Source organism: Manacus candei, unplaced genomic scaffold (genome assembly GCF_025592945.1).
Source record: "Manacus candei isolate 608988 ecotype Guabito, Panama unplaced genomic scaffold, ASM2559294v1 h1tg000047l, whole genome shotgun sequence".
Taxonomy (NCBI): domain Eukaryota; kingdom Metazoa; phylum Chordata; class Aves; order Passeriformes; family Pipridae; genus Manacus; species Manacus candei.
Genome location: NW_026138095.1, coordinates 12,305,569 through 12,330,459, shown reverse-complemented (window position 1 = coordinate 12,330,459; position 24,891 = coordinate 12,305,569). Strand labels below are relative to the sequence as shown.

At 43.4% G+C, this 24,891-nt stretch overlaps 1 protein-coding gene and 1 long non-coding RNA gene across 3 annotated transcripts in view; one reads left to right on the top strand and one right to left on the bottom strand.

The window, feature by feature from the left end:
* Positions 1 to 24,891, top strand: part of LOC127475866 (uncharacterized) — a 135,393-nt gene that overhangs the window by 3,506 nt on the left and 106,996 nt on the right. The gene's annotated exons all lie outside the window — the stretch shown is intronic.
* The window catches only part of LOC127475842 (myosin heavy chain, skeletal muscle, adult-like), a 62,543-nt gene that overhangs the window by 8,829 nt on the left and 28,823 nt on the right, over positions 1 to 24,891 (bottom strand). The window contains exons 1-20 of one of the 2 annotated variants that reach the window (XM_051798041.1): positions 8,087 to 8,305; positions 7,855 to 7,998; positions 7,607 to 7,763; positions 7,035 to 7,062; positions 6,822 to 6,936; positions 6,653 to 6,745; positions 5,942 to 6,005; positions 5,751 to 5,849; positions 5,554 to 5,657; positions 5,335 to 5,473; positions 4,976 to 5,094; positions 4,739 to 4,888; positions 3,617 to 3,787; positions 2,358 to 2,664; positions 2,184 to 2,269; positions 1,647 to 1,734; positions 1,431 to 1,548; positions 784 to 907; positions 562 to 698; positions 205 to 460 (exon numbers count right to left, since the gene is read on the bottom strand). In XM_051798041.1, coding sequence (XP_051654001.1) covers positions 205 to 460; positions 562 to 698; positions 784 to 907; positions 1,431 to 1,548; positions 1,647 to 1,734; positions 2,184 to 2,269; positions 2,358 to 2,664; positions 3,617 to 3,787; positions 4,739 to 4,888; positions 4,976 to 5,094; positions 5,335 to 5,473; positions 5,554 to 5,657; positions 5,751 to 5,849; positions 5,942 to 6,005; positions 6,653 to 6,745; positions 6,822 to 6,936; positions 7,035 to 7,062; positions 7,607 to 7,763; positions 7,855 to 7,998; positions 8,087 to 8,290 — 2,703 coding nt within the window. In that variant the 5' untranslated portion in view covers positions 8,291 to 8,305. Of the gene's footprint in view, positions 1 to 204; positions 461 to 561; positions 699 to 783; positions 908 to 1,430; positions 1,549 to 1,646; positions 1,735 to 2,183; positions 2,270 to 2,357; positions 2,665 to 3,616; positions 3,788 to 4,738; positions 4,889 to 4,975; positions 5,095 to 5,334; positions 5,474 to 5,553; positions 5,658 to 5,750; positions 5,850 to 5,941; positions 6,006 to 6,652; positions 6,746 to 6,821; positions 6,937 to 7,034; positions 7,063 to 7,606; positions 7,764 to 7,854; positions 7,999 to 8,086; positions 8,306 to 24,891 lie in introns of those variants that run through there. The other variant, XM_051798042.1, reaches the window with a different exon arrangement.

Below are 24,891 nucleotides of genomic sequence, written 5' to 3'. Positions count from 1 at the left end.
TTTGCAACAGGACCTGTCTATCTTGTATTGACCTTTTTAGCCACCAGCGCGCTTGTAACAAATGTGGGTAGAGCCCTTCCCAAATCTTCATTCGCGAAGCCTAGCCATGATGATGATGAACATCTGTTCATAAAAGACCTGTCTGACCACCTATGTGTGAAAGATAAGCCTTTTTTCGAGTGGAAAATAAATGGTGATACTCACAGCCTGCACTTGGAGCTGCAGATCATTTTTCTCCTTCAGTAAAGAAACCATTTTCTCCTCCAGCTCCTTCCGCTTTGCCTCAGACTTTGCAAGCTCTTCCTTGGTTTTCTCAAACTCTCCCTTCATGTTGGCCATCTCCTTCTCAGACTCTGCACTCTTCAGTAAGGGCTTGATCTTGAAGAACAGCTTCATCCAGGGCCAGTGCTTGACATTCATGAATGAACGAATGTTGTACTGAATGCAGAAGATGGACTCTCTGGAGCATAATTCACATGTACAATGAATATTTTCAGTTTGAAAAGTGTCAACACTTCCCCCCAACCACAATGAGTTTAACTGAAGACAAGGAATGTGTACCTTCTCTCCACCATTCTCTGGTACTCCACCCTCATCAGGAAGCCTCTGCACAAGGCCTGTGTGCGGGTGATGAGCTGTGCCAGCTTCTCATCCCTCATTTCCTCCAGGAGCCCCAGCAGCCCAGCTTTGAAGAACACCTTAGAGAGGGAATGTTGCAGCACATCACTGTCAGGCCGGGCAAAGCACAGGCACTGAGTGAGTGAGGGAATGGGGGGTTTGTACCTTAGTGTGTCCAAATTTGTACTGGGTGTGGTCCACATCGATTGAGCCAAGGAGCTTCTCGGAAGCCTTCTTGCTGTCGATGAACTGTCCCTCTGGGATGGCACTGGCATTAAGCACCTTGTATCTGTGGAATTAGAGGAAATGTGAAAGAAGGCAATGTCAAGTCATAAGGTTATAATGTTTATTGAAACCAACATCAGTGTTGCAGCAGAATCAGGCTGAGGAAATTGGAATTTCGTCCCTTGTTTAGAGATACCCTTATCATGAGGGTAACAAAATCAAGGAAACTTTTCCGGTCACAGATGAAAAGAGGACGCCGATCTCCAGTCACTTCAATCTATATCTTTTTTACTTAAACTATGTTGTAGAAAATTGCTGCAGAGGAGCATTGTCACTATGTGTATAGGCGGAAAGCCTTGTCCCCTGAAACTTGCAGCTGATACAATGACCAAAGAACTCTGAGAGAGTTTGTATTTTTTCCTGAGAACATATTGAAACCACATCCCAAACTGCTGGTTTTAATCTTGTAATCAGTGATTTGTGTCACTCTACTGTGCTTCCGTACTCAGAGACCCTGGCAAAGCTCAGTTGCGTGATGGACAGTGGTCGGTGAGGACACCTGACACTCTTAATTTGATAGTTCTTACCTCTGTTTGAAGTCAGCATAGAGGACTCTGCTGGGGAACCCTTTCCTGCAAATCCTGATCCCTTCCAACACGCCGTTACAGCGCAGCTGGTGCAGCACCAGCTCGTGCTCCATGGCACCTGAGCAAGGCAGAGCAGAGCACAAAGGAGTGGCACGGATTCCAGTGTGGAGGGGAATGGATGTCAGAGCAAACCCTCTTCCTACTTGAGCATCTTACCAGGTGTTTTGGTCTCATTGGGGATGATACAGCGCACAAAATGGGGGTGAGTGCTCCGCAGATTGGTCATCAGCTTGTTCAGGTTCTCCTGTGGGTTCATCACTTAGTGAGTATGTGTAAAAAATGTGTAAAAAATGACCTTTCTTGTTTTTTGAACTTAACACGAAAGGCCCATCAATGGAGAGGCTGAAAGTTGTCGACTGAGAATACCTCAATCAATAGCTCAGCCTCCTCTGATTCTGAACGTTAAACATCATCTTGTGGGATAGGTATCAATCCAATGAAGGATAGAAAGTGGGCACTTTTTATGAGAAAATTTACGTTTACCGTGAGCGCAAGTTTAGGTCTTTACACAGCCATTTTTAATTCCATAATATTTTTATTTTTATTTTTAATGATGGTCTAAAGAGAAGTCATATGTATTTGGAATCTCTTTTGATTGGTCGATTAGTTGTGGTTTTTTGCTTTTTACCGTGTCTGAACCAGTTAAAAATGCAGAATAATTCTTTGCATAAATGAAAAGAATTTTTTCCATACCCTGAAAAGAGCTGAGACAGTCTGGAAAGAAGAACCCTTCTTCTTGGCACCTTTCTTGCCTCCGCCACCACCACCACTACTGGCCTCTGATAAAATGAAGATAATGAAGATAAAATCTGTTGCTTTGGGAATCAGTTGCTGTGCATCAAAGAGATGACATTTCAGAGAACTGACCTGCCTCTCCCCCAGCAGAGGCGAATAGTAAGGCCAGGGTCTTGACAGATGATTTCTGGTACAGCCCAATGACAGTTTCATTCAGGGGGTCCTTGTTCTTCTCCAGCCACCCAGTGATGTTGTAGTCCACTGTGCCAGCGTAGTGCACCAGGGAGAAGTGGGCCTCAGCCTTGCCTTTGCCAGGCTTGGGCTTCTGAAAGTTGTTGGACTTGCCCAGGTGCTGGTCATAGAGCTTGTTCTTGAAAGAGGTGTCAGTTGCCTTGGGGAACATGCACTCCTCTTCCAGGATGGAGAAGATGCCCATGGGCTGGGGGAAGCAACAAAAAATAACAATGATAAAATACGGATCTGCCTTCAGAAGGGGACTGCAGGGAGACACAGGAAACTGAGAAATTAATGGATTTTTCGGATAAAAAATGGATCAAATCTTTGTCAACTTTTGCACTCTTGGTTCCAGACAAAATGTGAATTTGTGTCTGACTAATCCATTTCGTGACTGGTAGTGTCACAATAATCAAACAACATTTTCTGAGTAATTTTGAAACTGATGAATTGAAAGATGATTTTTTTTTTACATTAACGTTTTGTGATTTGTATAGTCAAAGGTGTCTTACTAAAATTGACCTTATTGCCACAGATTAACAGATCTTTCAACTACGTCCTACTCTTGTTTTTCTGAAAATATATCTGTCTTTCTGTTCCTATACAAGAGGATGTTGCTCAAAAACAGTGTCTGCTTATAGTGATGTTTTTATTGATCCCTGTTAAATCAGTACTTTTTTCTGTATGCATCTATTATTTTTCTTAGAAATTATGTTTCAGAAATCATAGTATTAATATGGAAATCATAATATTGAAATTGTGTCTAGATTCCTCAAAAGAGATCTTTCATCTTTGTAGTCTAGAAAACAAACCTACGGAGAATCCTTGTCATCCAATTATGTGTGATTACATTAATTTTTCTATTGCCATACAAGAAAAATTACAGTTAGCTTTTTTAAAATGCATAGCAGTGCAGTTAATGGATAACCTAAAGGTACTTCATTTGTAGCCTAATTACAAAGGTGCTTAGAACTTACTTTCAGAATACATGCAATATTTGAAATAAAAAGACACTTCAAATAGAAAGAGCCAGAAACATAAATGGATAATAATAGATAGGTTTGTGAAGCATTAGAGCAAGAAAAAGTAAGGCTAAAGAAAAATCCTGAAATTCTGTCACAAAGAAGGTAACTAAATCTTAAATGTAATCAACACACCTTCTCAATGAGCTCAATGCAGGCAGCCAGGTCCATCCCAAAGTCAATGAACTCCCACTCAATTCCCTCCTTTTTGTACTCCTCCTGCTCCAGCACAAACATGTGGTGGTTGAAGAACTGTTGCAGTTTTTCATTGGTGAAGTTGATGCACAACTGCTCCAGGCTGTTGAACTGCCCAAAGACAATGCAAAGACAAGATTTAGTTATTCTCCAGAAGGGCTCCCTGTATAGTTTTCTTCTTCGCACTCAGAATCCCATCTCAGAAACCCATGCAGGGATGCCCAATTAACACAAATATTTTTTTAATGTTAAAACATCCAATTAACTATTTTTGAAGGTTTTTTATTTGGTTGGTGGGGTTTTTTTTTTGCTTTGGTTTTTTTTCTTTGCTATTTGGATGATGTTTAAATATATTATTTATTTTTAAATAAAATTCCCAAATTATTAGGTAGTCTTATCCCTATCAAGGCACAATTTACATCACTATTTTTTCCTCATATTATGTGCATTTTCCTGTTACCCTAACAAAAAAAGTTAGACATTGCCAGTGTTTCCCATTCCTGTCTTGGATTCAGATACATTTCACAAATGTCTATAGAACTTCTCAGTTTCAATTAAAACAGCTGATGCACTCTTCCTGATGGAATCACCCTTTGACTCTTAAGAAGCAAAGGATATATATTGCTCTCTTTTTCCAAAGCCTTGGCAAACTGTGGTGTGAGACTTAAGTCTACCTTTCTCTTCTTACACTCTGTAATATTGTATCTTGGATATTTATGCATTATTTGTCAGTGGATCTTTTTAATAATAAGTTCAAATTATTGAAAAACTGCAAGATTTGTGCTAATTATATAAAAGGCAGATGCTTCTTCCTTGTGTATCGCAAAAAGCTATTAAACGAAGATCCATTGAAGCTCACAGATTGCTCTGGAGAAAAAGCACTGACATATACAAGGAAGGAAAACATTTCCAGAAAATAACAAATTTTCCAAGTAATGCAATACTAGTTTGAAATTGCAAGTGAATGGAATGTTTGAAAAAAACCCCCTACAATAAGCCTCCAGCTTCAGTTGATGCCTAACTGCCTTTTCAAGATTATCCTGTGATTTCTGTGTTCCTTACATCAAAGATCTCAAAGCCAGCAATGTCCAGCACACCAATGAAGTACTGCCTGGGCTGCTTCGTGTCCAGCTGTTGGTTGATGCGAACAACCATCCACAGGAACATCTTCTCATAGACAGCCTTTGCCAGGGCACCCACTGAATTGTACACCTAAAATAAAGAAGAATAGAGCAGAAGGAAAACAGTACACACAGTAAGAGAGTAAATTAAGATAGAGCTTCCCAGGCTGGTTGTTACCTGCTGCACTGTTTGGCCCTTGGTCACATATTCATTCCCCACTTTGACTCGGGGGTAGCAGAGGGCCTTGAGCAGGTCTGCTGAGTTCAGACCCATCAGGTAGGCAGCCTTGTCAGCAACTGAACACAGAGAAAGGGAGACAGTGACAGAGGAGAAGTGATAATTGAAAGTAGATCTCCTGTAAGATGTCACTGTAGGATTCAGCAGTGAAATTTTTTGACATCCTAAAGGGAAATTTAGAATATTTTGGAAGCTGAGATTTATATCTTTGTGAAAGTAAATTATGGCAAAATACCTGAACGCCAACTGCCAGCTATGTAACCGATTCTGTTATTGAGAATTCTAGATTTTGCTGATACCTTCAGTGCCATCAGGCTCTGCCTGCTCCTCACGCTGCTTCTGCTTGAACTTCAGGTTCCCGTAGTGCATGACGGCCCCTGTCAGCTTGTAGATGGCTGTTCTCTCATCAGCAGTGAAACCCAGGATGTCAATGGCACTCTGGCAACAGAATCAGACAAATAAACCTCTAGGCCATTAAAAGGAACTTTCACCACACCAATATGCTCTGTGACACTCACATCTGTAGCCATCAGCTCTTCCTGGTCATTAATGCTGGGAACAGTGATCTCACCTTGACTCACAAACTGATAGTCATATGGGTTGGTGGTTATGAGGAGCATGTCTGTAAAGAGGAATAGGACATATCTGGGTGTGAGAATGAAGATAAGTGTTGAATATATTCAGATTTTATCAAACACTTTATAATACTTCCTACCAATTAGCTCTGGCTTCTTGTTGGACATGATCTGATAAAAGATGTGGTAGCTTCTTTCTGCCTTGAGCTGGAAAGTGACTCTGGACTTCTCCAGCAGATCTGGCAAGGATGGCAGGACAGAGTTAGACCTGACAAGGAACACTGAGGTAGAAAGGGAGGAAGGAATGGGACCAGATCAGGAGGTCTCTTACAAGTTTCAATGTCAGCAGAAGCCAGTTTGCCCGTGGCCCCAAAGTGGATTCGAATGAATTTGCCCTTTAGAGAGGAAAGAAAAAAAGGCATTTTTAAATTTCACCAAGATGTTCTTCACAGACGACAGGCTTCAAACATAGTAGTTGTTTGGATTTTATTTCTTCTTTAAAAAAGCAAAACAGGACAAAAACAATTCCAGGAAACTCTCTATACTGGCAATACTAGGGTAAAGATTGGAGCTTTATTACCAACTATTATTTAATGAATAACTGTGAATACACGGGAACAAGAAAACAACAAATAAAACCTTTTATTGGGTCATTTATGTTGCAATTCAAACAAGATGAATCTAGTGAAGGCCATTTTTTAATCAGAGAGCATGCTGTGAAGGTGGATTTTGGTGGTCTAAATGTTAATGGGATTTTTTTGGTCTTGTGGAAAACAGAAGTGACCTGTTACTTTCTGAGTTGCGGGGATAGATATTATAGATATTTAAACATATTTCAATTATGCCCCTTTGTGTGCTGTATTGTACTTCCAAAGATGTATTTTTAATCTGAGAGTCTAGTTAATTTCTAGTTGTCAAAAATATGAGGAAAATATTAGTTCAATGAATACAGTCATCTGACTGTGACACTTCAGAAGTGACAGTATCTGTTCTGACATTCTTGTTCCCTCATAAATGATGAGTTTTCTCATCAGAAACTCACAAAGCGCGAGGAGTTGTCGTTCCTCACGGTCTTGGCGTTTCCAAAGGCCTCCAGCAGTGGGTTGGCGCTGATGATTTGATCCTCAAGTGTCCCCTAAAATGGAAATCTTCTGATTTAGCTCCTAAATAAATTTGATAGTTTCAGGTTCCTACTCCTGCAGGGACCTCACCTGCATTTTGCCTGATGTCTGTTCCTCCTTCTTCTTGTCCCCACTGGCTGCAATTGTTGCAAAGTACTGGATGACACGCTTTGTGTTCACAGTCTTCCCGGCACCGGATTCTCCGCTGTCAGAGCAAGGAGAGAAGCAGAGAGCGTGTGGTCAGGCAGGAGGGGCCCTGGCCCTGGGCAGCCCCTCAGGGACCCGAGCAGGGGGTGTACGTACGTGATCAGGATGGACTGGTTCTCCCGATCTGGGGAAGATGCAAAAAAACCCAAATTTTATAAATAATGTCGAAAGACTGAAAATTAATTCAGTAAATGTAGGTTATGACATTATACCTTGTTAAACCTAGTCCATTTGGCTTATCATTTTTCCCAGCACACTATCTCTGATACTATATTTCCCTTTTAGAAAGACTAATGTGAAAAAATCCTGTTTAAGGTAGCAGTAATTAATGCTATGGCCAACATAAAAGTCTAATGATGTATTAGGAAAATATTAGCATATTTGTAAGGGTAATTCTGTGAATGCTTTTAAAATGTGTTTTTGATGGGATCACCCTGAAAGTCCCTCACCTGCATAGCATGCACTTAAAGGAAACAAACAAGCAGAATGTCAAAACACCTCACAGAGTGTAGAGGTGTCTTTCATTTCAAACAGTAGAAACAATGTTATGAAGATAGTAAACCCCATAATGAATGTGTGTGTCAGAACCATGAAAGCTTTGAAGAAGTCCCTTCATATTGCTGAGAATTTAATGGTCCAAGATCTCTGAGATAGACAGAGCCACTCACCAGTCAGCATGAACTGATAGGCGTTGTCAGAGATGGAGAAGATGTGTGGAGGGGCCTCCTGGCGCTTCTTGCCTCGGTAGGCCAACACCACCTCCGGATTGTACACGGGCAGCCACTTGTAGGGGTTGACAGTGACGCAGAAGAGACCCGAGTAGGTCTGCGAGGAAGGGACACAGCACGTTGGCTTCCCCTGGGCCTGGCAGAGCAGTTCCTCCAGCTGCCCAGAGGAAGCTGCTGCTGCCACTTACGTAGATCATCCAGGCTGCGTAACGCTCTTTGAGGTTGTACAGCACAGCGGGTTCGTGGAGGTGGGTCATCATGGCCATGTCCTCAATTTTGTCATACTTGGGAGGGTTCATGGAGAAGATTTGATCTTCCTTCACGGTCAGGGTCTACCAAGGAAACAAAAGATCCAAATATGTCAACTGAAAACTCAGAATATGAATCAAATGTTGTCCTTCAGGCTTGTTTTTCGCTCACCTCTCCCTTTTCAGTCTTGACAGTGACTTTCCCTGATTCTCTGCTCTGAATTGTCCCTTTCACAAAGGATTCCTTTGCGTGTACCACAAAGACGGATGTCTTGGCATCAAAAGGCTTGTTCTGAGCCTCGATTCTCTCCTTCTCTGACTTCCGGAGGTAAGGAGCTGCCGCTCCAAAAATGGCCATCTCAGCATCTGACGACATGGCTGCACTGTTTGTTGGAGCTTGTCAGCAGAGAACACTGTGGAAGAGCAGATATGTTACTCAAATCAGTCAGCGTTTTTTGTTGCCACACAGTTATTGATAGGCTCGAACTGAAATAGAATGTGTGATTTAGGAAGACTCTCAGGCAGTTGTTGGTTCACCTTCCTGTGCAATCAGGACAAATGTTGGATCCACATTCCAAGAGCCTTTTCCAGTGAAGTTTTTATTATGCCCAAGAATTGATATTTCTCAATATCAGTCCCTCTGCATCCCAGTGTAATGTCTGATGACCAAGTTGGTGACTTTTCCCCCCTATTTATTACCTAATTAAAATAGCTGTGGCTGAAACCCATGTCTTGTTATTCCTCAGCCTTTCACTCTGCCTATCTGAGAAGACTCTGACTCTTTCTACAATATACCCACCTCCTTTTTGTTACAATGTTAAGATAAGAGTAAGATAAATACTTTTTAATTTCATCCCCAGCTTAGACAAACCTCATCCTCTCCTCATACATAATTTTCTCCTATCAATGTTGGAAGTTCTCCACTAGGCTCACTCCAGAATGTCACTGTCTTTCTTGACACCAGGAAACAGCAAACTGAACACAGTGCCCCAGATCTGGGAGCTGAATGCAGGGAAAGAATTGCTCCTGTTTACCTGATGGCTATGCTGTTCTGAGTGTCTGACCATGTGCTGTTGACCTTCATTCCTCCAAAGGCACGCTCTGACACATGCACCAGGCTACAAGACCCTCTTCTGCAAAGTTGTTTTCCAGACAAACGAAAGCCAAGGTATCCTGTTTATGGGGCTATTCTTTCTTACATATGGGACTTTACACTGCCTTTTCTAAAATTTGTGAAGTTCTTGTTGGCTCCAGGATGAAGTCTTTTGGGGACCTTCTCCAGGATAACATTGCTTTGTAGCATATTCACAAGTCCCTCTTGTAGGAGGCATGTTTAAGGTACAGGGGATGTACCAGGGCAAGAGTGCCCAAGGGAGCATGCGCTGACATAGATAACCTTATTGGTCAAAGAAGTCACATGGGTTTAAGGGATAAAACCAGTGCCGATTTTGAAATAAACTCTTTTTGTTCACCACCTCACAGGGAGTGTGTTTATTCCTTATTATATAAGGACATGTGCACCCCACATATGGCGCACCCGAACTTGGGACTTTTAAATCTATATTAGGTCAGTTTAGCATATCCTGAATCAGGCAAAACACTCAGTAATTCTGGTATCATCTAAATTCTTTCGAGACAGGAATTTTCACCGAAAAAAACACAGACGTCTTTAAGTCGTTATCTCAGAGTGTCTGAGAAACGCAATCCTAGTTTAGTGAGCTCCAAAAATATTAGGGATAGTGCATAGAAGAAAGAAAGAAGAAAAGAAAAAGCTGACAGATCGAGGCAGTCGGAGAGGCGGAATGGGGTCCTACATACACTGGAGGTTTGAGTTACACTGAGAGGCAGCGCTAACATCCTACGCGGCAAAGACTTTTCCCTAAGCAGTGCCGTGTCTGCAGCTCGGAAACCCGGGTGGCGGAGACCTTAAAACCACCGGGGAAACCCCGCTACCTGCCGCTTGCCACAGCTCGGCCGTGTGTGTAAAAGCAACTCCGTCGCTGCTGCCTTCTAATATCCTCAGTGTCACTGCCAGACCCCGCAAAGCCCGCATCGGTTTTCTGCCTAGCAGAAACTGCTGCAGCTCACCGCCACACCCACTGCCCCTGTCGGCCCTGCGCAATGCTTAAAAGCTGCACTGCGACCCGGCTGATCCCCCCCATGCCACATTCAAAACCTACTGAAACCGAGTCAAACGCGTGCCACGCCGCAACTTACCTCTGCAGCACCAGAACCCCGACACCACCCAGCGAACTTCGGGAACCCCAGAGCCGCTTCCCACCGCCATTGGAGAGCCCCGGAGCGCCACCGCCGCCAATTCCGCCCCGCCCCGAGCCCGCCCCGCCCCAAGCCACCCGCACCCGCCAATCGCCTACCACCTAGTGCCCGCCGCAGCCTGCCGCTGACACGTGCTCACACCCGCCGCAGCCCGCGCCCGCCCCGCCGAGCCCTGCCACCGCCACCGACAAACAGCGCCTCCGCCACCCACGCGCACCCAGTCGACTGAGAACCGGGAGAAGCCAGCAAATAGACAAACACCTACAGCACACCTACAGCACGGAGAATTAAAGGTAAAATGGGGAATTTTTTCTCCACTGAGATATCACAGGACACAGATGCACTGGCTATCCTGCTAAAACCATATCATTTACAAGCCACAAGGGCAGAATTAAAAGAACTGTTATGCTTTATTAAGGCCGCTGTCCCTGAACTGCCACTAGTTGAAGCCCTTCACATAGCAATATGGGACAAAATAGGAAACCTTATAAAACTAAAGGCTCAGGGGGGAGACCCCCAAGCTAACAATGCTTTTCCAGCCTGGCAAGTCATAATGTCTGCACTAAGCAGAGCACACGAACGGACAACACATGCATCCAAAGCCAACACACGCCCCCCTGCTCACACTGCTGGCAACAACCCGACTTTTAGGTGTAGGAGCTCAAACACACAAAGTCCGGTGGGGGGAGGGAGAGGAGCTGTTCGTAACTTAAGTATTGGGTCAGGAGCCAAAGGGACGCAGGTCGGTGGGAAGGGATGGGACCTGTGATGCGATATCCCAGCCCATGGGACCAGCACAGAGGGCCCTGTAATAGCGATGGGGGATAACCCAACATATTTGCCACCCCGCACCGTGGATGATCGCTGACCACGTGCCCAGGGGTGGGTGCCACCGTCTTGCCCGCCACATGGACCAGAAACTGACTTGTCTCTCCCGGCCCCAGCGCCGCCCCACCCATAGGCACAAAGGGGGAGGTAACCCCACCCCCTCGCCACCTCCACCACCCACCACCACCCCCCCACAGGGAACCGGGTTCACTGGGGCCACAGGGGGGGAGGAATGGGGGGATGAGGAGGAGGAATCCGGGATGATTCTACCGGGAGGGAGTGAGGTAGCAAACGGGGAAGGATCGATTGATAGGTGGGGTTTGTGTAGAGAGGAGGCATTACAAGTGGGGGACTTGCAAGTAACAAATGCATGCCCCATTGTTATTGGCCCATGTCAGAACCGTCGATTCCAACCTTTACCACACCAACTAACAAAAGAACTGAGACAACTAATAAGGGAAACTGGAGTGTCCTCACCTAACACCCTTGCATTTTTAGAGACTCTGAGTTCCACCTATATTTTTATGCCACACGATTGGAGGACCCTACTAAAATTAAGTCTTACTAACACCCAGTATAACATATGGCTAAACGATTTTAGGGAGAATTGCTCTGCTTATGCCAATGACCCACAGGCAGGTGTAACAGCACATCAACTCACCAGGGAGGGTAATTACCGTTCAATAGACTCTCAAACTGGGTACAATAGGGAAGTATATGAGGTAATAGCTAAACATGCAATGTGGACTATGAGGAAATTACCTACATCAGACAGAGATACCAATTTATCATTTACAAAAATAATGCAGGGCCCAACAGAACCATACGCCCAATTCTTGGATCAGTTGCAATCTGCCTTAGATAGGCAGATTGAAAATGAGGAAGCCAGAGAAATACTTAGTAGGCAACTGGCTTCTGAGAATGCGAACTCTGACTGTAAAAGAGTTCTACAGACCCTTCCCAAAAGGGAGAGCTGTAGCGTTGCAGAACTGGTTTGTACCTGTCAAGGGGTTGGCTCAATGGCACATCAGACTGATTTATTGGCAGTAGCACTGAGTGCCCAATTAAGAGCACAGGAGGGAGCCAGACCCAAAAATGGTTGTTACATTTGTGGTGCCCCAGACCACTTTCAAAGAGATTGTCCTAGGAGACTCCTAGCAGTGGCACCCTGCAAGCACCCAAACGCAAAGAGGGTGCCAAAAAACTGGAGGTGAGGGGCGCTGTCGCACGCCCCAATGCAGCAAACAAATGCGACACAGGGGAACAGGCTGGCAATTTGTGCCCCCCCACCTCAACCAGCACTTTGTGCCCCTCCACCTCAGCCAGCGCTGGGCTGGACCTATCCAACAGGGACACAGTCTTCATAACTTCCACAGAGGTAGTGCTAATCCCAACTGGGCATTGAGGTCCCCTTAGCCCAGGGGTACACGCAGTACTGATTGGAAGGTCCTCCACTACCAAAATGGCTTTATTTGTGCTGCCTGGAGTGATAGACTCAGATTCTCATAGTGAGATTCTAATAATGGTCTGGACCCCTTCCCCCCCTGTTTCATTCCAAAGGGACAGAAAATCGCTCAACTAATCCCCTTCTACAGTGTGTCGCCTGCAGGGGAGGGGGAGAGGGAGCGGGGTTCAGGGGCCTTTGGCAGCACAGGACACCCACAAGTTTACTGGGCAACAGCCATCACAGCCACACAGCTGCTCATGACATGCCAAGTTAATGGGCACAGATTTACAGGCCTTGTGGACTCGGGAGCCGATGTTTCCATCATAAAGGACTCCGAATGGCCACTTGACTGGCCCACTGTTTGCCCAGCTGCAACTATTCAGGGAGTGGGAGGCACACAAAGACCCAGACAGAGTGCCCAAGTACTCACTGTCTTGGGACCGGAGGGACAATTAGCCAAGGTAGTTCCTTTTGTTGCTCCCATTCTGTGTTCAGTCTGGGGGAGAGACATTCTCGGGCAGTTTGGCACAGTAATGCAAATTCCTCCTGCAAGCAGCCAGGTTTTTCAATAGGAGCCATTGGTCAGCCATCCCAAGCACCGATTAAGCTGGTCTGGAAAAGTGACCAACCGGTCTGGGTAGACCAATGGCCTATGAAAAGGGAATGGCTTGAGCATTTAAAAAAGCTTGTAAGAGAGCAGTTAGAAGCAGGACATATTGTGCCAACAGATAGTCCCTGGAATACTCCTGTGTTTTGCATCCCCAAAAAAAGTGGAGAGTGGAGGATGCTACAGGACCTAAGGGCAGTAAACGCAGTCATAGAATCGATGGGAGCATTGCAACCAGGACTGCCTTCACCTGCTATGCTCCCAGCAAATTGACCGCTAATAATAATTGATTTAAAGGACTGGTTTTTTTACCATCTTCCTACACCCTGAGGATGCGCCAAGGTTTACCTTTTCCATCCCGACCTTGAACAATGCACAACCCATGCAAAGGTATCACTGGGTTGTCCTTCCTCAGGGGATGAAAAATAGTCCTACAATATGTCAAACAGTAGTGGCAAATGCTATTCACCCCGTCAGAAAGCATTTTCCCTCTACCATTATCTATCACTACATGGGTGATATATTAATTAGCATGGCCACAGAACATGAACTGCAAATTGTTGTTACTGCTCTGACTGATGCTGTCCAAGAAGCAGGATTGCAGGTTACGCCAGAGAAAATCCAGTGATCGTAGCCCTGGACTTATCTTGGATGGAGGATCACACAGCAAGAAATTTCCCCACAGCCACTGCAGCTCGAGGTAAAGGACACTTTACATGAGTTGCAAAAACTCCTAGGAACCATAAATTGGTTAAGGCCTATTTTAGGCATAGCCACAGAGGAGCTACACCCTCTATTTGTGCTGCTAATGGGGGACTCCAGCCTAACGTCTAACAGGTCTCTGACAGCAGAGGCAAAGCAGGCATTAGACATTTGTGCCAAGGCAATAGAGAATAGGCAGGGCAGAAGGAGAAATCCTGAACTGCAAATCTGCCTGGCCTTAGTTCCCAGCAGGTACCAGCCATTTGCATTGTTTCAGTGGGATCAAACTGAGAAAGACCCGCTGCTAATTCTGGAGTGGCACTTTCTGCCCCACACACCACCTAAGACTGTATGGACCATTAACGAAATGTTTGCTAAGCTTGTCATTAAAGGCAGAGGACGACTGCAGGAGCTGGATGGAAGGGATCCTGCCATCATCTACATCCCAGCTACGAAGGACAATTTGGATTGGATGCTGGCTGAGGATGCAGGATTCCAAGCTGCCTTGGCAAGTTTTGATGGTGACATTTCGGTTCATCTCCCTAAGCACAGATTGTGTGCAGAAATCGGTAATTTACCTTTAAAGGCCACTACCAGATGCAGAAATGAACCAGTAAAAGACCTCACAGTTTTTACAGATGCATCTGGGAAAACACAAAAAACTGCAGTGACCTGGGTAAACCCTGATACAGGACAATGGGAACGAGAGGTACAGACCATGAACCAAGGCTCTGTGCAGGTTCTGGAACTGGCTACCATTCATATTGCCTAGGGGAAATTTTCTGAGCAACCTGTTAATATTGTTACTGATTCTTGTTATGCTGCAGGGTTAGTCTCACATCTGGAATGTTCGTTTCTTCGAGATGTCTCTAATCCTCATCTTTTATTTGAAATGCGTTCTATTTGGGTTCTTATCAATCACAGAAAGTTTGATTTCTACATAATGCACACCAGATCTCACACTGACATGCCAGGGTCAATAGCTGAAGGGAACCGGGAGGTTGACAAAGCAGCAATGTTTAACATCATACCCAGGGTCCTAGAACAAGCAAAATTGTCCCATTCATTTTTTCATCAGAATGCACGCTCTCTAAAGAGACAATTCAAAATAATGATTAATCAGGCTCGAAACATTATCATGACATGTCCAGACTGTCAGAAAATCACACCCATGCCATCTCAGGAAGGTGTTAACCCCAGAGGGTTAATGGTAAATGAGATCTGGCAAACAGATATCACACATATCTCCGAATTTGGCACATTACAATATGTACATGTCACCTTAGACACACATTCACAATATATAACTGCTGCAGCACACACAGGTGAGAAAGCCAAGGATGTAATGAGACACTGGTTCAGTTGTTTTGCTACGCTTGGTACCCCAAAACAAATAAAAACCGATAACGGACCGGCATACGTCTCAGAAAAGGTAAGAAATTTTCTGTCAGAGTGGGGAATTTCACATATCACAGGAATCCCACACTCACCAACTGGACAGGCAATTGTAGAAAGGGCACACCGCACACTAAAAGAAATGTTAGCTAAACAAAAAAAAGGGGGAGAATCCGTATAGCCTGCAAGAACGTCTGTGGAAAGCTACATATGTTATCAATTTTTTAAATTGTGACAGTGCTGAAAGAAGCAGGTACGAAAAGCAGCACAAATCTCAGGCGTTTGCCTCTCCCAAACCACTGGTCATGGTAAAGGATTTGATTTCGGGACAATGGACAGGACCCCTAGATCTTATGACTTGGGGGAGAGGTTATGCCTGTGTGGCTTCAGGAAAAGAACTTAAGTGGATTCCTTCCAGGTGTGTAAAACCCTATTTAGGTACACAATCACAGCAGCAGGAACCAGAGTAACACAGAGTTATATTTATGTTTCAGGTTTACATTAAGGAATGACCAATGTGGTGAAAAGCAGTCTGCAAAATATCTGCAGTGTGAGTGTGAGTGAAAGACAGCCATCGGTGAATGAGAAGAGTGAATGAATAAAAGAGTTGATTGAATGGACAAATATTAAAACACAAGACACCTCACAAATAATATTACCTCCACCACAAGGTCACTTTAAGAGAAATTAGTTTTGCTAAGCTTAGCCTGTTTTTTAAATAAAGATGAACATCCCCAGTTATTTAAAAACCCTCAGATTAATAAGGGTTATAAGTTTATACACGGTTGGGCTAAGGCCTTTAGGTTAATAAAGTTATTTCTCCAAGTTGCACTACCCTATAGGAATATAAGAAAGTTTTAAAAGGTTTACAATAGAAGTACAAGAGACCAAAGCAAGCGATGTGCTGGGTCATTGCGAGCTTTGGTAGTTTACAATGTACTGTTCCGATTGTTTGCACTGTTGTTTTTGCACTGTTTTCGTGACTTCTTTAGATAATTAAGAGGGGGGTGATGTAGGAGGCGTGTTTACGGTACAGGGGATGTACCAGGGCAAGAGTGCCCGAGGGAGTATGCGCCGACATAGACAACCTTATTGGTCAAAGAAGTCACATGGGTTTAAGGGATAAAACCAGCGTCGATTTTGAAATAAACTCTTTTTGTTCACCACCTCACAGGGAGTGTGTTTATTCCTTATTACATAAGGACATGGGCACCCCACACCCTCTGTTTGATGTCATCTACCCACTTCCTGAGGATGCATTTCACACATCATCTGAGCTGCTAGTGGTGATGATAGATATCAAGCTCCAGCACTGAAATCTTTCTAGTACTGATGTACTCTATAATGTAATTCAAATTTTGGAAGGTAACAAAGGAAAGATTTGTATTTCTTTTTACCTTTCCAGACATATACATAACTTTGGGAAATGGCTAAGTCACTTACACCCTGTCAAGGTGAACAGGGCAACTTCTAAATTCTAGGACCCCCAATTCCTCCTCAAAAATACCTCTTTTCAGTTAGATTGATGGGCCCCAGAAGATTGGAGATTTCACCAGGAAAATTTTAAATGAAAGCATTTGTGGAGGAATGCTGCTGGGATTAAATGCAATAGCAATAGAGCAATTGCAATTTTTAAAGCTCAAAGCTTTAAATAATGCTGTGAATGTTTTGTGTCCTTCTGCAAGTAAATATTAAGTGCTGGGTTCCAAATCAGTGAGGCCCCATGCACAGGAAGAGAACATTCACACCACTAAACCATAAAGATATTAAAAGCTTTGCTTGCATATATACAAAAGAGATAGATGAGTCCAGAAGGTGTTCTGAGGACTATCCAGTGCATAATGGCTTTTGCTGATACTCTGAATCATTTGCTAGAGTTGTTTGCTTCTTGTACAAAAACATTTAAACTGCTCGTCATTGTAACATCAGTCTTTGAAATAAGCTTTGCACCTTTTTTCTCTGTGTCAGTCAACAGGGAGTTTTAGGGACAGAAACAGTAAGTGTGGAAGCTAAACAACTACATCCTTCTAGAAACTGCCATCCTGCTTGTCCTCTAGCCATACTGATGGATGTTGCCTTCTTGGTTTCACACTGGCAGACTTTCCTACTGTTGAAGCTATCTGTTCTGTTGGCTGTTCTAGTCTGTGCTAGCTGGATCCCATTTGCTATCAATTTATGTCCTTTAGATGTGTATTCTTAGAGATACACATAAATTTGTTTTTGGGTTTAAATGGAGAGATACACCCAGGTCCAAATTAGAAATAATCCTGTCTGTGGACAACAGAACTGTTTCAAAGATCTATGAAAGTCATACTGGAAATTTTAGAGTTTTGTTCTGTGTGAACAAAAAAAGACTTCCACCCATCCCCTTCATGTTCCATTGTCCAAAATGTTATTGTTTAAATTATAGTTTACTTCCTATTTGATTTCATGTTTAAATTTTACTGTGGCACTCACCTTAACTCAATTCACTGATATTTCCTTGGCAAAGGTACAAATCTGTTGCAAGTGACTTAACCCCGGGAAGCAGTGTGTGAGCAAGTATAAGGACAGATAATACATTAGATTAAAATACTGCATGAGCAGTTATTTCTTTGTATATTAATTGTTTGTGAAAATAACTACAGGCAAATCTAGAAATCTTAGTTTAATAATTTATAAGTCAAAGCTGGATATCTAAATGCAATACTGAATTTCTAAAGGAATACCACATGTCCAGAAATAGAAAGTATCTGAAATCCTAGGAAGTTAGACAAACAGAGAGGTTTATTAGGTGTCATGTCATAACTTTTAGTTACCTAAATAACCAAAATGTTAACAAACATTTGCAGAAGTCCTAGTAAGGTGCAGAACCTCTGCTTTTCTCTATTTTGTTTCATAGGAATAGGAGAAGTACATCCCCCTCCTTTTTCATGTGTTTGACTAGTTGGTTAGTTACTTTTGCATTTTTTACCAATTTTCCTACTAGGAGGCCCACATGCAGATTATAACCCTGCAGTATCATCTGAGAAGTATTTTCATTTATATTTTTTGGCCAGTTTCATATACAGTAATACATATAATTTATTAAAAGTCTGTAAGATTTTGATGTAGTCTGTTCTGTTGGCTGGCTCTATCTGTCTGGACTTCATGCCAGAACAGATCATTTACCTCACTGTTCCATAATTAAACATGAGGAATCCCCAAGAAACATTTCCTGGCATGTCGTCAGGAGCTAGTGGCTTCAAGCACAGCCACTATGGAAACCTTGTTTGCCATGAGCAGCCTCCCCAGCTATCAGCATGTTTCCTTTGCCATAAAGGAGCAGTGGCCAGGAACATATGGACATACAGCAATTGCCTACAAAATTTTATAGAAATTTGTTACCATGAAGAAATCTGTTTACAGAAATCTTCCACCTTTTCCTCTGTTCCTTAAGTCTGAGTAAATTAGATTCTTACCTCTTGTGCTAGGAGAAGAGCCTTGCAGACTGGAAGATGATCAGTGCTGTAAAGCAAAAATGGCAGATTCCTCATTACTGCTGCACAGAATTCCACAGACAGGTCTCAAAGTGGAAATACCAACATGTTTTATCTTATAGATATCAAATCCTTGCAGGTACAGATACAGGACAGAAGGGCTGAAGCGGGACATCGACTGCAGGGAAACTGTCCCTTTCTGCCAGCCACAGACATGCACTTACCATAAAGTTTTCTCTGGAGACAGGAGAGCACAATTTCAAGAACACTTTTATAGAGTCTGGGCAGTGCATGCTGCAGATGCCTCCTCTGTCTTTGGGCAAAGCATTTTTGGCAAACCTTGTCTTTGGCAAAGCATTGTCTGGCAAACTGAATGAACTGAAAACTGGAAAGTGATGTTACTGGATATAATTAGAAAATTTTGGTCTCTGACTAGCTATGTGAAAAAATCTCCTATAAATAATATGAGAAGGTTCCTAAGACAGGACATGCAGCTAATGATGACCAGAGGAATGAGGGTAACCCCTAGTAACTGTAAGCCATAGATGCTCCATGAATCTGAGCTAAGGGAGCAGGGACAACCATTCACTGGGCAAGCACAGTGACATTTGGGTGCATACCTTAACTTTTTCTGAGGCCAATCTAAGTCTGATGACAGTTATCCTTTCACAGAGCTCTCTACTTACAGATCTTGGATATGATATGTGGATTTAACTGTTATCTGCACTGCTGAACTCAATTAGATTATTAAATACTACTCTGTTTCACTTCGTTCAGTTGTAACATAATATAGCACAGTATGTCAGAGAGAAGAACTACCTTGAACTATTATAAGTGCTCTTTACATTGTATTCCATCTTTGGATATAAATATAAAATAACATTCATCTGTGTATCTTCCAATATTCTGGAAATCCAGAGTTCAGAGATTCATAGCAGGACCCATGACTGTGTTCAAGAGTCTTTGCTAGATTGTTGTTCCTTTGATTTAATCAATTTAAGACCAGTTTTGCTTTTTGGCATTCAAAGATCTCTCTGACAATGCTATTTATAGATTAAATAAATTGATTGAAAAATCTTTACTGTAGTGGTGCTTATTTCCCCGTCAATACTTAATTCGTCCCACACTAGAAAAAGAATCAACAATACCTCTTCACATAACAAGGCAAATAGTACTAATCTATCTTAACTCTCCTTGTACAGAAATCACTATTTAGTTCTCATTATCTCTGACATTATCCTCTATAATTTCTAGTTTTACATTCTTTCTCCCATGATCTGACAACATGCAATGTTAATACTGCACTACCATGAATCTGAACACTGTCCATACTCTATTTGATAGTTAGGGTTGCTTTTCCTATATAGATAACTTTGCACTCATGGGTATTTTTTTCTCCAGTGTAAGTATCACAGACTTGTCTCACAGCTATTCTAAATTTACTTTTTCCCACCAAGAATAATTTTTTGTCATCAAGGATATTCTTGAGATATGTAGACGTGCTGTCTCAGTTTAATGAGACTGAAGTGTTTTGCTAAGGAGGATGAGTTATGAGGAAGACCAAACTTGACTGCGGAGCAGTTTAACCAGTCACGTCTTACGCCATTGGAATGGTGTTTGTCCAGTCCACCAGATGTGGCATAAGCAGTTGGAGCTGTTTCTTATTTTATGTACTTGGACATTTTCTATTACTTGTTCACTGACATTGTTCCAGGCATCACTCAATTATTAGCTACAAAGAATAAGTGCTGTTTTGCAGATCCCTTTGGCTCAAAATCTGATCTAAATGAACAAGAACTTCAGTGTTTTTCACATCTTGCAGCACCTGGCTGTTTTACCCATGAGCATCTTGCGTAACTGAAGGGAGTCAACGCCATTTTTGTTCCTCAGCATGAACTACATGGTTGTAAAGTAACATAAATATGCATCTCCTACCATCTAGGCACAACAAATATCTATCCTTTCAGGGTCAGAAAATAGGGAACAAGAAGCTAGCTCTTGTTAATGAGGGATATATGGATCAATAGCTTCCTTTGCCTCATGTTTTGCACAAAAAGCCTGGAGGCTTTGGAAAGACTGAGAGGCAGAGAGACCAGGTGCTTCAACAGTTTTGGCAGATGGTGTCTTGCAGGCTGAAATAAGCTGAATGGAAGTGGTGACCCTCTCACTGGCTGAGGGAAAGACTGTGGATGTCATCACCTAGACTTCAGTAAGCTCTGGGGCTGGAAAGTTGCTGGTGGGAAAGGACCTGGAGGTGCTGGTTGACATGAGCCAGTGGGTGCCCAGGTGGGCATGAAAGCCAACAGCATCCTGGCTTGTACTAGCCATAGTGTGGCCAACTGGATCAGAGCAGTGACCATCCCTTTGCTGGGCATTGTTGAGGCACCTGCAATCCTGGGGTCAGTTTTGGGCCTCTCGTGACAAGCGAGGCATTGAAGGGCTGGAGCATGTCCAAAGAGAACAGAGCTGAGGAAGAGTCTGGAACACCAGGAGCAGCTGAGTGAGCTGGGGGGCTCAGCCTGGAGAAAAGGAGGCTCTCCCTCTCTACAACTAGGAGAGGGATTTGGTCTCCTCTCCCAGGTAACAAGTGACAGGTCAGGAGGAAACAGCCTCAAGTTGAACCAGGGGAAGTTTAAATTGGATATTAGGAGAAATTTTGTTGTGGAAGGGGTTGTCAAGCCCTGGAAGAGGCTGCCCAGGGAAGTGGTGAAGTCACTTGGAGGTGTTCAGAAAACATCAATATGGCACTTTGAGGTCACAGTTTAGTAAAAACATGGTGATGGTGCTGGGTTGACGGTTGCACTTGGTCATCTTGAAGATCTTTTCCAAACTTCAGGATTCTATGAAACAGTATGGATAAGATGGGTTACTATCACTAGTAAGTTTGAACTATCTGGAATTGCTGCTTTCCAAGCAAAGGGAAATCCTTTAGGTGTCGCCTTGAAAGCTACGGAGAAAGTACAAATATTTCCAGGGGAGTAATCATCTCACCGAAGGCCTTCTGCTGCATGTTGACTGCACCCTTTCGCCTACCAATGGTATATGCTGCCATCAGCATTTACTCCCTGTATCACACCCTGATCATTTATTCACTCTACATAGGAATAGTTTTGCCTTAAGCTTTCCTGCTTTACAACCTCTTTTTCCCCCTCAGAATATTATTGTTGACACCATTTTGCTTAGATGAACCTCATAACCCATTTTTCTGCTTTGTCTTGCAGTGTCAAGCCCAAGGAATTCTCTGTACCTGAAACATGTCATTTCTTCATAAAACATATCTCTACTATTTTGTTTCATTCTTCCCTGGTACTACATGCTATGCCAGGTCAGGTTCCTGTCTTTTCTCTGACATTTTGCAGAAGTTCAGGAATCCCAAAGGCCTCATATGTGAAGGACTTCTGTTAGTTGTGCTTGAAAAAGTGATTGTGGCTTTCTCATCTTTTCCTGGGAAGATTCAGTCAGATTGATGAGCATAGAGCTGCCATAGCTGCTGTCTGTCCCTGCCAGTCACTGTTTATGTCCCTGTCATGGTTTAACCCCAGCCATCAGCCAAACCCTGCGCAACTGCTCACACACTCACCCCCAGTGGGATCGGGGAAGGGAAAAAGGTAGAAAAATTGTGCATATAAAGACGGTTTAATAGGGAAAGAAAAAGCTGTGCATGCAAACAAAGCAAACCAAAGAATTAATTCACTGCTTCCCATGGGCAGCAGACATTCAGTCATTTCCAGGAGTGCAGGGCCCTATCACATGTAACAATTACTCTGGAGGACAAATACCATCACTCCAAATGTTCCCCTCTTTTTTCCCAGCTTTATATCCTGAGTATGATGTCATATGGTCTGGAATATCCCTTTGGTCAGTTGGAGTCACGTGTCCTGGCTGTGTCCCGTCTCAGTCTCCCACGCACCCTCAGCCCCTCTCCAGCGTGGCAGTACAAAAAGCAGAAAAGTCCTTGGATCTGTGTGAGTTCCGCTCAGTGATAACAAAAATATCCTTATATTATTGACCCCGTGTTCAGCATAAACCCAAAACACAGCCTCATTCCATCCACTGCGAGGAAAATTAATCCCCACGAAAACCAGCACACTCCCCATTGGATAAACTTAGGTATTAGTAAGATAACTGTGACAATCTACTGAGAAAGTGCAACAGCTTATGTCTGATGAAAAAAGGAGATTTTGTTCTCCCTATTTTTCCCCCTGTTCTTCATTTTCATTCAGTCCTGAAAAGGGAGGAGTTGGAGAGAAGTGAGGTGTCCCACGGTATGCAGATACAATTTGCCATTTTGGCACGCCTCATCTTGAGGAAGTGTTTCTTTGGGTTCAGCTGGAGTCAGAGAGGTTGAAAGGTCAAGTCAGGGTAATTTGTGACACTGACACAGCAAGCATTTAGGGTTTTTTCCTAAACCTGCTGAAAAAGAAGAAAGGCGTAACATTTATCACTTGAAACTGATTCGTTAATTTGAGCAATGTTACCTTTCATCTTGCAGTTCTGTTAAGTGGAGTTAAATTCTGTTAAATGTTTAGGAGGATCTGCACTGTTATACACAGAAATGTAGCTACCACTGTTTTTTCATGTTTCCACACTTGCATAATTGAGTTGTGTACAGCGGAATAGTATTGGGGCAGCACTGAGTTACCATGTTTATAAAATGCACCTGGGAAAAAGGTGTTTAAAGAGTGCGTCAGTCCTTTCTTATGAAAAATATCTAATAACACAAACTTCAAAGCGAAAAGAAAAGTAAGTGGTTCCTGTCAAATGGCAGACTTTACCATTCCCAGGCCTTCCTCCTCTTTATTTTTCTGCCATTCCTGTTTCCATATATCTCTATAGGGTTGGAAGAAAAACACAGCCCAGCTGAAAGAGAAGAGGTAAAATGAAAGACATGCATGGAAACAGACTGTTATGCTCAGAAATGCAGCTTGGGCAAAGCACTGGCGTGCTGATATTCCCCGTGGGGGAAAGGGAATTCAGGCATCCTGACAACAGATCCTTCATGAGAAGATCGCAGAATGACAGAACCTGATCCAAGCCCTCTCCATGAACAGGGCCACCTAGAGCTAGTTGACACCCGGAGCCAGATCATGCAGCTGCTTCACCTTCTCCCACAGCTTGTAATCCAACTGCTTCTCACCCATGTTCTGTGATTATTGAAAAGAGTGTAAGAGTAAGAGGCCACATTTTAGTGCAGATTGAATTGTGCAAGGAAGTGGAAATGTCTCAAGAGTGCTTGTCTCTGATCCCTTGACATTCCCCTTGGCACACTGGAGTCCTAGTGGTTGTTCACACTATAGGAGTGTGATGAGGAATACATTTGGTGCAGGTTTCTCAGCATGCAGCTGCAGTGGAACTGCAGGTTTGGCTCTGGGGAGAAGGAACCTGAGTCAAGAGGATGTGAACTGCCGGCAAACTGCTGACCAAAGGGCCAGGGAGCTGTGGCCCAGTCAGGTGAGGGACCCTCAGAGGCACAGCAGGAGCCAACAACCCCCAGACTTTCCCATGCTTAGACTGTGAGGGCATAAAAGCCCAGGGGTTTCTTTGTTTGGGGTCCCTCCTCAGAGGCAGCAGCTCAAGCTGTTATTTTGTTATTGCACCATGATTAAATTGAGGATCAGGATGTGTGAGATTCTGCTCTGGGAAATCTGGGGTGGAGCCGGTGAGGTCTGACTCTGTGCATGGGCAGGGAGCAGCTACACAGGGGCCTTGGACCCAGCTCAGGTGGTAGAGTGTGACTGACAGAGGAGCTCCTGGAGGGTTGGACAGGGAAGTTTCCCCAGTGAAGAAACGTAAGAATAGCTGTATCAAGATCTTCCTAGCCTAGAATCTTGTCCCTAACACTTGCCAAGAAGAGATTCTCAGTTAGAATACGTGAAAATAAGTATGTAGAGGTCTTGCTGAGAACATTCCCACAGCCTCTCTGATGTGTTGCTAAGAGATTTTCTGAGTCCGTGACAGTATCTTTATTTTTACGTCTAAACCCAATTTTTACACTATGAATTTGTCGATTTCCTAGCACTGCATAGTTGTATACCAGAGGAACATGTACATCACTTTGGTGCAAAACCTACTATATTCCATAGCAAAAGTTCTGTTTTGTGACCTGGTTAAAAATAGAAAAAAAAAGAAAATCATAGTTCTACAGTTTCAGCACAGTAAAGGATATGGAGATTTGACTGAGATGTAGACATAGGGCTATACGTAGTGTCTTTATTTTTCTAAATCTCCCAGAAGAACCAGTGGTTCTTGACACTTTAAAAAGG